Source organism: Myiozetetes cayanensis, unplaced genomic scaffold, assembly GCF_022539395.1.
Source record: "Myiozetetes cayanensis isolate MyiCay16 unplaced genomic scaffold, myiCay2020 scf5-8, whole genome shotgun sequence".
In the NCBI taxonomy this organism is placed as follows: Eukaryota; Metazoa; Chordata; class Aves; order Passeriformes; family Tyrannidae; genus Myiozetetes; species Myiozetetes cayanensis.
The window spans coordinates 147,153-163,492 of NW_026087742.1; the positions used below are offsets into that span (position 1 = coordinate 147,153).

Below are 16,340 nucleotides of genomic sequence, written 5' to 3' on the forward strand. Positions count from 1 at the left end.
CCGGACACCCTGCTCGTGTCTCCACATCTCCCCGGCCTCGTGCGCTCGCCCTGCCGAAGCCTCCCCCGGTCACGCCCGGTGGCCACCCCCGGATCTCCCCTGTGGCCCCCCCGGGTACCTCGTCCATGGCCCCCTGCGTCCCCCCCAGTGCTCCTATCCCTCCTGTGCCCCCTCCCGTCCCCCCATGTCGCCGTCTCCCCGCGTCTCCCCGCCTCCCCGGTGCCCGCCCTGCCGGTTCCCCCCGCCCCCGTCGGAGCGCGGCCCCGCGGCGCGGCCCCGGCGGCGGAGCATGGCGGGCGCGGGGGGCGCGGCGGGCGCTGGCGGCACGGCCCCGGTGCCCCCTGGTACCACCGGGACCTGAGCCGGGCGGCGGCCGAGGAGCAGCTGGCGCGGGCCGGGCGGGACGGCAGCTTCCTGGTGCGGGACAGCGAGAGCGTGGCGGGGGCCTACGCGCTCTGCCTGCTGTGAGTGGGCTGCGGGCACGGGGGAGCGCGGGGGGCCGGGGGACACCCGAGGACCGCGGGAGGGTACAGGGCGAGAGCCGGGGGCGGCCACCGGCGGTGATCGGGGGGACACCGGGAGGGACCGGCGCGGGGCCGGGGGAGCCGCGGAGGCACGAGTAGAGAGAGTGACGGGGGAGGACCGGGGGGGATCCTGGGGGGATCCGTGGAAGCAGCAGCGGGGAGTTTGGGGTAACAGCGGTGCGGTGCCGGGGAGCATTGGTGTATTCCCGGGGGCGGAGCGGGAGAGGCACGGGGCGGGGGCACCGGGGGAGATCCGGGGCCATGGATAGGGTGTTCGGGGGGGGCACCGGAGGGGCATCGGGGGGGAATCCGAGGAGAGCAGGACGGACGCCGGAGGAGTGCCGGACGGGGGGGTCCTGGGCGAGCAGCCGGGAGGGTTTGGGGGAGCACCAATGAGGTACCAGGGGGACACTGGGCTGTCATGGTGGGGGTCACTGGAGGGGATTCAGGGGAGCACTGGTGGGGTACCGAGGGACAAAGATGGGGTGTCCAGGGAAGGACTGACCGGGGACCGGGAAGAGCACTGGGAGACATACCGAGGTCAGGGGGGGCACCGGGGGAGCACTGGCAGGGGGAACAGTTGGGGGTCACCAGAAGGGATCCAGCCTTGCGGAGCACGGGGGGAGCACCGAGAGGACACTGGCACCCAGAGGGCAGAAGGCAGAAGAAGGGTCACACCTGGGAGGACACAGTGGACATGGGGGTCACCCATACTCTGGGAATTTGGGGGACTGGGTACGGAGGGACTGGGGCAGCTCTGGGCAGTGGATGCTGGGGGCACACAGACACAAGGAGATGTGAGTGGCATAGGGGGACACTGGCACTTTTGAGTGACAGGGCACCAGGGGAATGGCACCTGCTCTAGCCTGGGGTCCCGGGGGACCAGAGACCAACAGACTGGGGGTTATTGGAGGGACTGGGGGTCCCTGGGCATGGAAGGGACACTGGACTGGCTCCAGGGGGGCTGTGACACCCACTCTTGCCACGATGAGGGTCTGTGAGATGGGGGGCCTGGCCTCCACCCCACACTCTTGGGGTCTCTGAGCATCCCCATGGGACTGGGGGTCCCTCGCCCCCACCTTCATGTCTGGGGGGTCCCCAACCTGGGGGAAGAGGAGAGCTCTGTGCCCTTGGGTCACACCACGGGACTCCTGTGGCTCCTGGCTGGTGCCAGGACATGGGTGAGTGCTGACAGCCCTGGCATCCTGGAATGCTTCCCCCTCTGCCCAGCAGTGCACCCCAGCCCCCTCTATACCTGAGGCCTCACTGGCACTTTGGTGGGTTGGCAGTGTGGTGTGTGCCGGGATGCTCCCGGGGAGCTCCTGGGGCATGCCCCTGGCTCTGCTTGAGGCCTGCTGCCTGTGCCAGCACCTAGACCTTGATGTGGTTGTGGGGTGGCGGTGACGGCACCCCAGCTCAAAGCTTTTCTGTGCCCCGAGAGTCTGTGGGAGAACCGCGAGCTGGCCTGCCCTGGCCTGGGGCTGCTGTGTGCTGGTGCCATGTGCAGGTGCCAGGCACACAGCCTCCATGGCGGCATTGCCGTCCTTCCCTGTGGACAGGGGCAAATGTGGTTTCCCAACCACAGGGGCACAGCATGGCTGTAGGCACCGGCTCCCCACCACGAAGCTGGGCTGGCGAGCAGCACCAGGGGAAAGCACTGGGAGAACATGTGGTGCCACAGGACTTGGGGGCATGTCAGGGCACCAGGGTGGTTGACAGGGTTCTGCAGCTGGCATCGTGGTATGGGTGCCTGGCCAAGGGGTGTCTGTGACTGGTGTTTCCCACTGATCAGTGAGGGGCTTGTGGATGCCACATGGCTGTGCCACAGGTTGGGACCACACAGCGTCACAAAGCCCATCATAGGGATGCCACGGTGGGTGACAAGCACCCCGACAAGAACCACTGGGAATCCCTGGTGCTGCGATCCCACCCATTGCCAGCAAGTGGGTGGCCAGGGCTGTGAAGCCATTGGCCCCGGCCACTGCCGGGGCCCTAAAAATAGCTGCGGGGGCAGGAGGAGGAAAGGGAACTGCAGCGGGATCCCGGCAGCGTCGGCTTCCTTTAACCCTCCTGCCGGTGCTCCATGGCCTCTCCAGGATGGATGTGGCTCACGGGCACATCTCGCTGTGGCCTTGCCATGAACACACTGGGCCATCTCATTGTGGCACACTGGGGCATCACCGGAGCCCACAGTGCTGGCACACAACGGTGGCACCCCGAGGAGTGCCAGCATCGGCGGTGGGTGGGCAGTGCCATTGGGGATGGTCCCGGTGTGGTTTCCCACAGGAGAGAGGGGAGTTGGAGCCCCTGTCCTGCCTCACTGCTGGTTCACAGGGACACCAGTGCCAGCGGGTGCGTGGTGTCCCCCTTACCGAGGTGCCCTCACGCTGCTCTCGGGGAGGAGGGTGGGGGTGCCCCTGTGCGCACGGGGTGCCCGCTGTGCCGGCCGGGCCGTGGCAGGGTGCCGGCTGTGTGTCAGAGCCGGCAGGGAGCCCCAGTGCTCCCACATAAAGGCTCTTTGTGCCCAAGCCCGGCGCTCCCAAGGCCCCCCCGGCGTCGCTCATCAAAATAGCAGCCGCCAGCGGCGCGGGGCTGGGCAGCCAGGGGCCGTGCAGTCCCCCTCCCCCTACCCTCCAACCCCCTAGGCTGCCTGTCCCTCTGGCTCCACCTCTGGTTACCTACGGAGAACCCCTTGTCCTCCCCCACAGCTGAGGTTCCTCCTAGGGATTCTGCCTCTTGCCTCTCCAATTTGGGGTTCCACGTATTGGTGCTGGGCTGGGGTTCCTCTTGCACCCACCCATCACACCCCCATTGCTGTTCTTGCTATGGAGACCCCAAACGTGCCTTAGGACTTTCCACAGAGACTCCTTATGTTTTCCCCCGTTGGGGGGATGTGTCTTTGTGCCACCCCAATCCCACCATCTGGGCTTCTCCCACTCTGACTCCTTTGATCTGGGGACCCCTGAGATCCCTCAGCAAGGAGTTTCAACAGTGACCCTCTCACCCCTCCCACAGGTTTTCCATACAGCCCCTCTATGGAGGATTGCCATTCAGCCCCCCCTACTACTTTGGGGGTTCCTTATGGCTTCCCATGACCCCTGACTGGGCATTAGGGCACGTGGGGGCACTTCCTGCTGGAGTTGGTCATATGTACAGGGGAGGGGTGAGAAATGAGAGACCTGGCACTGCAGGAAGTGGGGTGACACCAGGGAACCTGATTCTGTGGGCTGGCACAGGGAAACTAACATCATGGAGTGGTAGCAGGGGACCTGTGGCACTGTGAGGGATCTGGCACTATAGGAAGACTCCAGGGGATGTGGCCTCATGGAGTGAGAACTGGGGACACAGCACCCTATCCATGGACATGACACAGTGCAGGGGGAACAGATGCTGCCTTGTCCCAGTCCTCTAGCCCCGTGTTGAGGTGCTATCGGGGCAGGAGACACGGCAGCTGAATGGACCAGTGGCCCTGGCATGGTGACCAGTGGCCCTGGCGCGGTGACAAGCCTCTTTGATGCTCATGGTGGGCTCTGTGGCCAGAGGCCAGCCCAGGAGTCACTGTCCCTCCTGACAGGACTGGGGTGGGGGGGGGTCTGGCTGTGCCAGGGGTCCCTGGCTCCTGGAGTCCCCAGAATGGGGAAGGGACACCCCTGGAGTCCTGGTCCCACTCCTTGCACCCGCTGATGTTGTCACCCTGTCTCTTAGCGCCGCCTGTCACCCCCTGCCCCGGGATCACGTCCCTGGTTCCTGTCAGCTTCCATTGGAAAATAAATTGTTTCCTGGCGTCCTGGCTGCCAACTCCTGCCTGCTCCTGCCAGCTCCTGCCTGCGCCTGCCAGCTCCTGCCTGCACTGCAGGCTGGGGACACAGGCTCTGGCACACAGACAGGCAGTGGGCTGGGACAGTGGCACTACTAAGGACATAGTGGTGTTGATCGTGGGGTCAGAGCAAGCAGAGGCGTCACTCTGGGACCCCCAGCACTCATCCAGAACCCCCAGCCCCCATCCTGCAGGCATTTTCCCATAGGTTTCCCTGTCAGCTCATTGGATGCTGTAGGGAATAGTGGTACTGGAGCTTGTCACTGGGGGTACTGGATGAGTTCTGGGCCGTGCAGGTGGGTGGGAGAATGCCACCCAACACCCTAGAACCTGATGACATGATGGTCTGCTCCCTGCTGCCACAGGTTCCAGAAGCATGTCCACACCTACCGCATCCTGCCTGACGAGGAGGATTTCCTGGCCGTGCAGGTGGGCAGTGGGGGCATGGGACACCCTCTGGCTTGTGGGCAGCGAGGGGTCTCTGGCTTGTCAGGGCTCAATCTTGACCTCATGCCATGAGTGTGCCTGTCTCTTTGGCTGTGCCGGGCTCAGCCCTGGCCTGGTGCCATGCACGTGCCCGGCTGTGCCGGATGGCTTGGCTGTGCCTGTCTTGGCTGGCTGCCAGCACCGGGTATTTTTAGAGCAATAGAACCCCCTTTGTGCTGGCTGGGCAGGCAGGAAAAGCCACCCCCGGGAGGGAGGAGGCCAAGGGATGACTGCTGCCTGCACCCTGCCAGCCCACCTGCCAGCCCCCCGTGAGTGGCACCACCGCACTGTGCCACATGCACCAGGCCCAGCTCCCCACCATGGCCTGTGGGGTCAGCCCCCCATCCTGCATGTGGGTCCCTGCATGGTGACATCTCTGGGTGGGAGTCTTTTTGTGGGGATTTCCTTGCAGGGGGACATCCCTCCATGGTGGCATCTGTGCATGGTGGTATCCCTGCACAGAGGTACCTGCATGCTGGCATCTCTGCGTGGTAGGATCCCTGCATGGGGATGTCCCTCCTTGGGGATATGCTTGCATAGGGACATCCCTCCCTGGGGCTCCTTGCGTGGTAGCATCCCTGCTTGGGGACATCCCTCCACTGGGGGTCTGTGCACATTGACATCCCTGCCTGGAGGGATCCCTGCCTGGGGGTCCCTGCACAGTGGCATCCCTGCATGGTGGGTTCCCTACCTGGTGATGTCCCCACTCGGGGTCTGGTGATGGTGGCTGCAGGTGCTGATGGCCCTGGTGTCCCCATGTCCCCGCAGACGTCACAGGGGGTGCAGGTGCGGCGCTTCAAGACGCTGAGCGAGCTAATCACCCTGTACCTGCAGCCCAATCAGGGGCTGGTCTGCACCCTGCTCTTCCCTGTCGAGAGGGAGAAAGAGAAGGAGATCGTGGAGGACAGGGACTACTCGGGTATGGCAGGGTGACATGGGTGGGTGGGGGGGATCCTGGGAATCCTGAGGTAGTGGTGATTGATCCCCTCATCGCCCCATTGCAGATGGAGAGGATGAGAAGCCTCCACTGCCACCACGCTCTGGCTCCACCAGCTTCTCCAGTACCTCAGCCGGGCTCAGCCCCACTAGCCTGGGACCAGCCGTGCCGGAGGGGCCAGCAGAGAGGTGAGGGTCTGCCTTTCTCCTACCGGTCCCCTGTCTGTCCCCTGCCCATCCTTGCCAGCTCTCACCCTGCGTGTCCTTCCCGCAGCGCCAATGGGCTCAGCAGCATCTCCCACGAGTACCTGAAGGGCAGCTACACCCTGGACCTGGAGGCAGTGAAGGGGGGGGCCAACAGCCTCCCCCACCTCAACAAGACCCTTGTCACCTCCTGCAAACGGCTGCACAGGTGGGTGCTGGGCGCCTGGACAGGTGGAGGGACATCTGTGTCACCCACTGAGCTGGCTCCTCTTGCCCCTGCAGTGAGGTGGACAAGGTGCTGGCAGGGCTGGAGATCCTCTCCAAGGTGTTTGACCAGCAGAGCTCCCCCATGGTTTCCAAGATTCTGCAGCAGGTGAGGGGGATATGGGGACACGGTGGTGGCAACCCACCACCACGGACTGTGCCCATGGATCCCACTGTAGCACCATCTGTGGGTGGTGGGAAAGCCTGAGGAGAAACGCACACCATCCTGCCCCATCCCAGGATGCCTCGGGGTCTTGCTACTCTGGGGGGGACTGGGGTGGGTGTGGGGATCTCATCCCTATGCTGGGGTTACCTGATGGGGATTCCAGACAGCAGGGCAGAGCGGGGAACAGGAGCTGGAGAGCCTGGTGCTGAAGCTGTCTGTGCTGAAGGATTTCCTCTCCTCCATTGAGAAGAAGGTGAGGCTGGGGGTGTGCGGGGGGTGCGTTCTCATGGGGGTGTCTTGAGGGATCTGGATGGACTGAGGGGTCTGTGGGGCTGATGGCACTGATGGGGCTGATGGTGGGACTAGGGCAGCTGACAGGGATTTTGGACTGGTGGAGCTGAGGGGAGTTGAGGGGAGCAGTGGACTGGGGGTGGGGGCACTGGCAGGGCTGAGGGGGCTGGTGGATCTTGGGGGTCTGGGAGGGCTGGGGGTGCTTGGAACACTGGTGAGATTCGAGAGCTGGAGGGGTTGGTAGAGCTGGGGGGGGCTGGTGGGCTCTCAGCTGATGCCACTGGGGGCTCTGGCAGGCACTGAAGGCCCTGCAGGAGATGAGCTCGGCTGCCCCCGTGGCCTCCCCACAGCCCCTGTCCCGCAAGGCCAAGAGCATCCCAGTGCAGACTTTCGAGGTGAGCCCTGCCCTATCCTACCCTACCCCCCCTTCCTGAGGTTCGGAGTTTTGGGAGACTTTCAGCATCAGCTGAGTGCATGTGGTGTAACACTGAGGGCACAGACCTCTAGGTGTCTCCAGGGGGGGCTGAGTGCCAGCTGGAGTGCTGGGATGTCCCCTCTGTCCTCCCTCATCCCGGTGTCCCCCGGTAGGTGAAGCTGGATATCACCCTGGGGGACCTGACCAAGATTGGGAAGTCACAGAAGTACACACTGAGTGTGGACGTGGAGGGGGGGAAGCTGGTGGTGCTGAAGAAGCAGAAGGACTCCCAGGAGGACTGGAACACCTTCACCCATGACAAGAGTGAGTGGGGAGGCACTCATGGGGCCCCCTGCACCCCTGAGGCAGCCTTTGCACTGGAGAGCATCCCTGTGGGGCTCAGTGGTGGGCTGGGAGCTATGGGGTGTCCCCATTCTGGGGGTCCCCCAGAGCGTGGGTTAGGGGGCCTCCAGCACCCAGGTGGCACCCAGCACTCCCCAGCTCTCTCCGCTCCTCCCCAGTCCGGCAGCTGATCAAGTCACAGCGGGTGCAGAACAAGCTGGGCATCGTTTTTGAGAAGGAAAAGGATAAAACACAACGGAAAGACTTTGTTTTCGTCAGTGCCCGGGTGGGTAATGCTCGGGTGGGGAGACCAGGGGGCAGGTCCCTTGTAGGGGTGGGGCGGGGGCAGGATTTAACCCTTGGGCCCTGGTAGGGCTCAGGGATGGGCACTGGGTGCCGGTGCTTGATGGCTGGGGAAATTGCCTGTAGTGGTTCCCGATGTCCAGGAGGTGCTGGCTTTGGCTGAGCCAAAGCAAGGGGGCTGGAGGGGGTTGTGGAGAGCCCCTCTGGTCCCCCTTCTCAATATCCCCCCCCTGCAGAAGCGTGAGGCTTTCTGCCAGCTCCTACAGCTGATGAAGAACAAACATTCCCACCAGGATGAGCCTGACATGATCTCTATCTTCATTGGCACCTGGAATATGGGTGAGAAGGGCGGGGGAAGCCCAGGTGGAGTGCCAAGACCCTGGGGTTCCCCCTAACCGTGCTGTCCCCCTTGCAGGCAACGTTCCCCCTCCTAAGAGCATCACCTCATGGTTCACCTCCAAGGGGTTGGGCAAGACCCTGGATGAGGTGACGATGGCCATCCCCCATGACATCTACGTCTTCGGCACCCAGGAGAATTCCCTGGGAGACAAGGAGTGGGTGGACTTCCTGCGCACTGTCCTCAAGGACTTCACGGAGGTCGAGTACCGACCGGTAGGAACCAGAGGCTCCGGGGGATTCTGGGGACTGCAGTGTGCAGGCACCAGGGGGTGGTGGAGGTGGGTGATGCTCAGTGTCCCTGGGGTGGTTGTGCTCTGGCTCTCTGGCACTGGGTGTTTTGGGGTGCTCTTGTGGTGCTGGGCAGCTGTTGGTGCTCTAGTTCTGCTGACACTGGGTATTTTAGGGTGCTCTCCTGGTGCTGGTAGCTGTGGGTGCTGACGGTGGTGGAATTCCTGGGGAACAGCCTTGGGCAGGAGAGGCTGGGGGGAAGCAGTAATGAGCAGCAGCTGTGGGTGCACCGAGGGGCCCCCACAGCCCCGGGGGGAGCCCCAGCATGTGCTGGCAGGGGCTGAGGATGCTGGGGCCGGCAGGTGGCCATGCAGTCCCTGTGGAACATCAAGGTGGTGGTGTTGGTGAAGCCAGAGCACGAGAACCGCATCAGCCATGTCAGCACCTCGAGCGTCAAGACAGGGATCGCCAACACCCTGGGTAGGGGCCCGTGGGGGCACAGGGTCTGTGCGCTGCACCGGGGGGGCAGAAGTTTCCAGGGGTTTCCAGGGTGGTTCCGGTGTTGCATGGCTCGCACAGGATGGGGTCCTGGAGCACATGGATTGCTTGAAGAGGAGTCTGGGGTGGTGTTTGTTGCCCAAGGAGGGGTTGCAGAGCACATGTGTTGCATGAGAAGGTGTCTGGGTGTGGGTGTTTCACAAGGAGGGCTTTCTGTATGTGTGTTGCACGAGGCAGGTTCTGGGGATGTGTGTGTTACATGGGAAGGGCTCTGGGCACGTGCCCATGCCAGCCAGCCAGGTGGGGACTTTGCTCCCCATCCCTCAGGGTTGGGGGACTGCCCCTGCCCTGGCCTGATCCGATCCCATGTTCCCGTGTCCCCACAGGGAACAAGGGTGCTGTGGGCGTCTCCTTCATGTTCAATGGCACCTCCTTTGGCTTCGTCAACTGCCACCTCACCTCTGGCAATGAGAAAACGGCACGGTGAGCACCCTCACTCCAGAATGGGCCGGGAGGGGCCCTGTCCCTATGCCCGTGACACCCCTGTCCTCATTTCCCCTGCTTCAGGAGGAACCAGAATTACTTGGACATCCTGCGCCTACTCTCACTGGGGGACAAGCAACTGAGTTCCTTTGACATCTCCCTTCGTTTCACCCACCTCTTCTGGTTTGGGGACCTCAATTACCGCCTGGACATGGACATCCAGGTTGAGGGAGGGGAATGGGGAGTGAGGGGTGTCAGGTACGCCCTGCCCAGCCCAGTGCCAGCCCCTCTGTTCCACAGGAGATCCTCAACTACATCAGCCGCAAGGAGCTGGAGCCGCTGCTGAAGGTGGATCAGCTCAACCTGGAGAAGGAGAAGCACAAGGTGTTCCTGCGCTTTGGTGAGGACTGGGGGGGCTCTGGGAGAGTCTGGGCGGACAGCCCCTCCTGCTGGGACTGTGCTGACCCACTGCTGTCTGTGCAGGTGAGGAGGAGATCACCTTCCCCCCCACCTACCGCTACGAGCGGGGATCCCGGGACACCTACGTCTGGCACAAGCAGAAACCCACAGGGGTAGGTGCTAGGATAGTGGGGAGTCAGGGGAGAGGTAGACACCTCAACCTGAACCCTCACCCACTGCCCATCCCTGCCAGGTACGTACCAACGTGCCGTCCTGGTGCGACCGCATCCTCTGGAAGTCCTATCCTGAGACTCACGTCAACTGCAACGCTTATGGTGAGCAGTGTGACCCACCCAAGGCCCCCGTCCCCCAATCTGGGACAGTCCCCTCCATCCTGACCATCCCCCCCATCCCTGCTGGCTGCAGGATGCACAGATGACATTGTCACCAGTGACCACTCACCCGTCTTTGGCTCCTTCGAAGTGGGAGTGACATCCCAGTTCGTCTCCAAAAAAGGTGCCTGTGCCCAAGGGGACATCTCACTGTCCCCCACCCTGCTGCGGGTTCCACCTCTCCCTTGTCCCTTGAGATGGGGAGGTCCCAGCGGGGTTCCAACACCTCGTCTCTCCATGGAGGGCTCTCCAAGTCCTCAGAGCAGGCGTACATCGAGTTTGAGAGCATCGAAGCCATTGTGAAGACATCCAGTCGCACCAAGTTCTTCATAGAGTTCTATTCTACCTGCCTGGAAGGTGAGGACTGGGATAGTAATGTGGGGTGCCGGGGGACTGACAGGGGTGATGCCATGTCCCACCACCACCACAGAATTCAAGAAGAGCTTCGAGAATGACAGCCAGAGCAGTGACAACATCAACTTCCTCAAAGTGCAGTGGTCGTCCCGGCAGCTGCCGACGGTAAGGAGGAGCTGGGGGCTGACAGGGTGGGCGCCAGGGGGAGCTGCAGGCAGGGAGACCCCCACTCAGTGCCAGCACCTTGTCCCCTTGGCTGCAGCTGAAGCCCATCCTCTCTGAGATTGAGTACCTGCAAGACCAGCACCTCCTGCTCACCGTCAAATCCCTCGATGGCTACGAATCCTACGGTGAGTGTTGTCCACACCAGCATCGTGCCTGCACCCGGGGGTCCATGGGGTGCAGACCTCTGACCCCCTGCTGTCACCCCCAGGGGAGTGTGTCATCGCCCTGAAGTCGATGATTGGCAGCACAGCGCAGCAGTTCCTCACCTACCTGTCCCACCGTGGTGAGGAGACCGGCAACATCCGTGGCTCCATGAAGGTCCGGGTGCCCACTGAGCGCCTGGGCACCCGTGAGAGGCTCTATGGTGAGGACTCCCCTCCCTGGGGGAAACTGTGGGGACGGGACCCCACCACTGAGCCCCTGTCCCCCGGCAGAGTGGATCAGCATTGATAAGGACGAGACAACAGCCGGCAAAGGGAAGGTGCCACTGGGTGCCAGGGCCACCCAGGACTATGCCAAGTACGGAGGACAGGGCTCAGCGGGTGGGGGGCACTGGTAACACCCAGCTGGGGGCCCTGGGGCTTGGGAAGCTGCAGGGATGGTGTGTGGAACGTGACTGGGGACAGCTCCGCTCCATGCAGGGCAGGTATGGGGCTCTGTTGTGCCTCCAAGAGTGGTACTGGCATGTTTTGGTGACTGAACCCTATCCTGGGAGCCTGAGCCCCATCCTGGGTGTCTGAGCCTAGTGCTGGGCTGCTGAGATGCATCTCAGGGGATCTGAACCTTGTGCCATCCTGGGACTCTGAGCTCCACTGCGGGGGTTCAAGCCCTATGGAGCACCCCACACCTCCTGTTGCCCAGGTCTGTGGGGCGGAAGCCCACTGTCGCCGAGCCCCCCACTGCCAACCCAGCGAAGTTCCTGGAGGAGCCCGAGAAAGGCAACACTGCAGCAGCCCCCCGGCCCCCTGCCCCACACCGTGGCACCCCCAGGGATGAGGCTGCCCCGAACCGGTGAGGAATATGGGCAGGGCTGGGGAGGGGGCACACTCTGGGTTGCCACGCTCACCCCTGTGCCTGCAGGTCCAAGGCAGAGGCAGTGCCAGAGCTGTCGGGGGCTCCTCTGAAGAACAGCTTCAACAATCCCGCATACTACGTCCTGGAAGGGGTCCCCCACCAGCTGCTGGCACCAGGGGACCCTGGCAAGCCCCCCAAGGCCAAAGTGCAGCTGGCAGTGCCAGAACGCCGCCGGCACCCTTCGGTGTGCCACGGTGATGAGAGTGACGATGAGGAGGATCTCGGCACCCTCAACCTGCCGCCACCAGATTTCCCCCCGCCGCCACTACCACGGGAGCTGGAGCTCCCCACAAACCCCTTCTTTGGCACCCCCAAGGAGCTGCCAGTGTCCACCACGCGTGAGGACCCCAAATCCCACCCCACTGCCTTTGGAGAGGCTCCCCTGCCCAAGCTGCACCCCCGGCCACCCCCAGCTCCTGGGGCTGGATTTGGGATGGAGGGGGCTTGTGGGACCCCCGTTATCGGCGGGCTGCCTGCAGTTGGGGGGCTACCCACTACTGGAGGGCTGCCCAGTGCTGGGGGGCTGCTGGATGACCGGTCCTGCTCCGTGCTGCAGATGGCCAAGACGCTGAGTGAAGTGGACTACGGGGGTGGGAAGGGGAGGGTGGCCCCACCCCCACCACTGCTGGCCAAAGGGGGGCTGCCCCCCCGCTGCCTACCCCCCGACTATGGCCGCCCTCTCGCCTTCCCACCTCACTCCATCCGGGAGAGCATCCAGGAGGACCTGGCTGAGGAGGTGGGTGATGCAGGGTGGGTGGGGGTCAGGATGCTGGGCCCCCCAGCGTGCTCAGCTGGGGCTCTCTGGGAGACCCTGTGGTGCTGAGGGTGTTGGGTGCAGGTGCTGGGCCGTGGCGTGGGCACCGTGCCTGGTGTGGGCGAGTGGCTGCGGGCGCTGGGGCTGGAGCGGTACGAGGAGGGGCTGGTGCGCAATGGCTGGGATGACCTGGAGTTCCTCAGGTGAGCTGCTCCCCGAAACTGCTCACACCCCACCTCAGGACTTGCCATCCCCAGGGGGTCCATGTCCTCCCCAGAGGGTCACAACAATGCCTGGGAGGGGTGACCCTGTTCTGGGGAGATCCATGGGGGCACTGCTCTTGGTGGTCCCCACTGCCCCTGGGGGGTCCCCACTGACCCCTGAGGCTCTCTGCTTCCCCTGGGTTTCTGTTTCCCCTGTTTCCCCTTGCTGCCCTGGAGGACCCCACAGCCCTCAGAGGTTCTGTGCTGCTCTGGGGGATCTCCACCAGTCCTGAGGATCCCTGCTGCCCCTGGGTGTCCCTCCTGCCCCTGAGTGTCCCAGCTACCCCAAGGGATCCCCACTGCCCTCCGCAGGGCCATGTAGCCCCACAGCAGGGACAGGAAGGAGGCTGAGTGGGCACCCAGCAGCCCAAGTGGGGGCTCTCGCATCCCCTAATGGGGACCTCACCCAGGCGGGGTGCCCTCCTCACGAGGCTGTGGTAAGCCTGGGGGCAGAGAGCTCCATGTCTGCACCCCCACCCCAGTGACATCACGGAGGAGGACCTGGAGGAGGCTGGAGTGCTGGAGCCTGGCCACAAGCGTGTCCTCCTGGAGAGCCTCCAGCTCCGCAAGTAGCTGCCACCACACACCTGGCGTCCCGTGCATCCCACAGCCCAGCATCCTGCATCCTGTGGCTGCACAGCCTGCATCCTGCAGCCCAGCACCCAAAATCCTGCAGCAACCAAATCCTGCAGCCATACATCCCAGATCTTGCAGTCGCATGTCCCATGGTCCAGCATCCTGCGTCCCGCAGCCACGCATCCCAGATCCCGTGGGTGTGCGTAATGCATCCTGGATCCTGTGGCTGAGCATCCCAGATCCTGCGACCATGCATCCCGGATCCCATGGCCATGCATCCCAGATCTTGCATCTGAGCATCCTGCATCCTGCAGCTGAGGATCCCTCATCCCATGGTCACGCATCCTGCATCCATGCATCCCACCATCACCAGCAGCTAGTGGGAGCCCTGGGAACCCCACGGCCTGCCCCCCATCTCGGGTGCTGGGTAATGGGGTGGGGAGAGGGGGACAGGGTGGGTGGTGGGTTCTGGTCAGATAATTTCACAGGAGGGTCCCTATGGGGCATCCTCACATATAAGTTATTTCTTATTTATTGGGGGAAGGGCTGTTTGGGGGGAACCCTGGGGGCCCTGGCTCCCCCCACGGCTCCTCACAGCTAGGAGGAGGCGCTGAGCAAAGTCGTGTCTCAACCCAAGTGCCTTCATGATGCCCAGCCAGCTCTGAGATGGGATGGGAGGGCTTGGCCAGCCCCCACGGACAACACTGGGCAAAGCTCAGGGTCTCCATCCGCACCCCAGAGGTCCTATCCCCACCCTGAAAGTCCCATCCCCACTCAGAGGGTCCCTGTCCCCACGCGTGTCTCCCCACCTGAGGGCACCCATTCCCACCCTGAGGGGCCCTGTCCCCAACATGGGAGTCCCACCTGTGGACAGAAACCTTGGAGGTTTCTGTCTCTGCTTGGAGGGTCCCTGTCCCCACCCCAGGGATCCATGTCCCCATGCTGGGGGTGTCCCGTCCCCTCCCTGGGAGTCCCTCTCCCCACCCTGGGAGATCCCCATCCTCACTCCAGGTGTGCCGTCCCCATCCCTGGAGGTTTCTGTCCCCACCCCAGGGGTGCCTGTCCCCATCCTTGGGAGTCCCATCCCCACTATGGAGGTCCCTGTCCCTGCCCTGGGAGTTCTACCCTGGGAATCCCACTGCAGCTGAGTCAGATCAGTGCCTTCACCCAGACCCCACCTCACACCACCAGTGCCTCCGGGGTGTACCCCCGCTCCCACTTTGCCCATTAGGTACTTGCTGGGTCTGTCCCTGCCCCGGAGGTCTCTGTTGCCCTCAGGGGCAGTGGGGCTGGCACCCGGGTCCCCTGTGGGTGCTCAGTCCCCAACCTCACCAAGTGCCTTTCCAGGGGGGTCTCCAGGCCAGGGGTCCCCCAGCCATGCCTTCCCTGCTGGGATGACCCCTCCAGACTCTCCCTGTCCCTTAAGGGTGTGGGGGGCAATACCACCCCCATCACCCCTGTCCCCTCACTCCGGCTGAGATGAAGGATGGGCCAGGCCCCCCAGCAGCCCCCCAGATCCCCTGTTACTGGGGTGTTTGGTTTGAACTTCCCCCCCACTAAATCCCTGTCTCGTCGTGCCCTGTGTTTGGTGGTTTTTGGTAAATCTGGAGTGATTTTTGTTATGTTTCATGCAATGGGTGTGGTGGACCTCTCAGCATGGCAAGGGTGAGTCTGGGAGGGTCTGGGGAGGGGGCAGGATTGAGGAACCAGGGCCCAGTGTGATCTGGGACCCCCTGAGCTGGTTGTACTGGTCCCAGCACAGTCAGGGATGCTCCAGGCTGGCCATACCAGTCCCAGGATAATGGGGACCTTCCAGAGTGGCTTCACTGGTCCCCACAAGGTGGGGACCAGGTACCTTCTCTCCTTCTTGCCCACCTTGGGTACCCCAGACTGCCCGCCCAACACCCTTGGTGTGCTCCTTGTCACCATCCCAGTGCCCCTAGGACCTTCCCCATCACCACCCCTAAAGGGCCCCAAGAGGCCAGAGGGGCTGTGTGGAGCACCCCACTCCTCACCCCACTTCAGGGGCTTCCCATAGGGTGCTCCCCCAACTCCCTACATCTCCTTGAGGTCTTTGGGTGGGGGGCACCCAAAATAACCCCTAAAGTGCTGGGGGTCTGTGGTATCACCTAGGGTGCTATGGTGGGTTTTGGATAGCTCAGGGGTGGGGGCCATGCAGCCCCTCAGCCCTGCAGCCCTTGTGGGGGGTGCAGTGAGGGCTGGGGGCCAGCAGCATCATCAATAAATTAAGTTTTATTTGGATTGGTGGCATTTGCAAACATGGGCAATAAATTACAGAATGGTTAATAAAAAACGAAAGAAAAGGGGACCTCACCTCGGGGAGAGTGGGGAGATAGGGGGTGGACAAGGACACATGGGTGGGCTACCAGCATGCTCACCATGCCACGAAGCCAACTGGCACAGCAGCACCAGTGTAGGGGGGGGCTGGGTGCAAGGGGGCCCACCAGCACCCCAGCCCCTTGCTGGGGACCCTTTGTACTGGAGCGTCCTGACTGCACCTGTGCCAGCTCCAGTGGGAGCACCCATCCTGCTGCTGGTGAGGGGTCCTGGCTTCTCTGAGGCATCCCACCAGCTGCTCCCAGCACTCCCACTGGTTGCTCTGGGGGGTCCCGGCTCAGCTAAGGGATCCCACAGGATGTTCAGAAGGGTCCGTGCTCTCCCGAGGGGTCCCACTGGCTGCTCTAGGGGTTCCATCTCTCGCCAGCCCCCTCTCGGGGGGGCTACCTCACCCTCAGCCTTTCTGGCGCCCCGCCCCCGTGTGCAGCACCCACGGCAATGCTGGCGAGTGCTGAACCCCCCAGCCCTGCTTTTACTCCCCAAAATCTTGGGGGGAGAGGGGGGGTGTTTCTCACCTCCAGTCCCACCGCGTCAGGGTGCTGCTAGGGGGCATCCATGTCATCAGGCAGAATTTGGGGGGCATCCTCTC

At 63.4% G+C, this 16,340-nt stretch overlaps 1 protein-coding gene across 1 annotated transcript; it reads left to right on the forward strand.

The window, feature by feature from the left end:
• The first annotated feature begins 289 nt into the window (after positions 1-289).
• INPPL1 (inositol polyphosphate phosphatase like 1) lies at positions 290-15,655 on the forward strand. The gene is given in 29 exon segments (XM_050331324.1): positions 290-323; positions 326-464; positions 4,707-4,770; positions 5,596-5,746; positions 5,832-5,952; positions 6,038-6,175; positions 6,250-6,340; positions 6,561-6,650; positions 6,985-7,083; positions 7,277-7,427; positions 7,625-7,731; positions 7,985-8,087; positions 8,164-8,360; positions 8,738-8,855; positions 9,260-9,356; positions 9,441-9,579; positions 9,657-9,756; positions 9,840-9,928; positions 10,009-10,090; positions 10,182-10,271; positions 10,391-10,504; positions 10,578-10,666; positions 10,764-10,851; positions 10,935-11,090; positions 11,161-11,245; positions 11,588-11,737; positions 11,807-12,536; positions 12,639-12,757; positions 13,300-15,655. Coding segments are annotated over 29 exon segments (3,822 nt in total). The 3' UTR covers positions 13,391-15,655.
• The last annotated feature ends 685 nt before the right edge of the window (positions 15,656-16,340 follow it).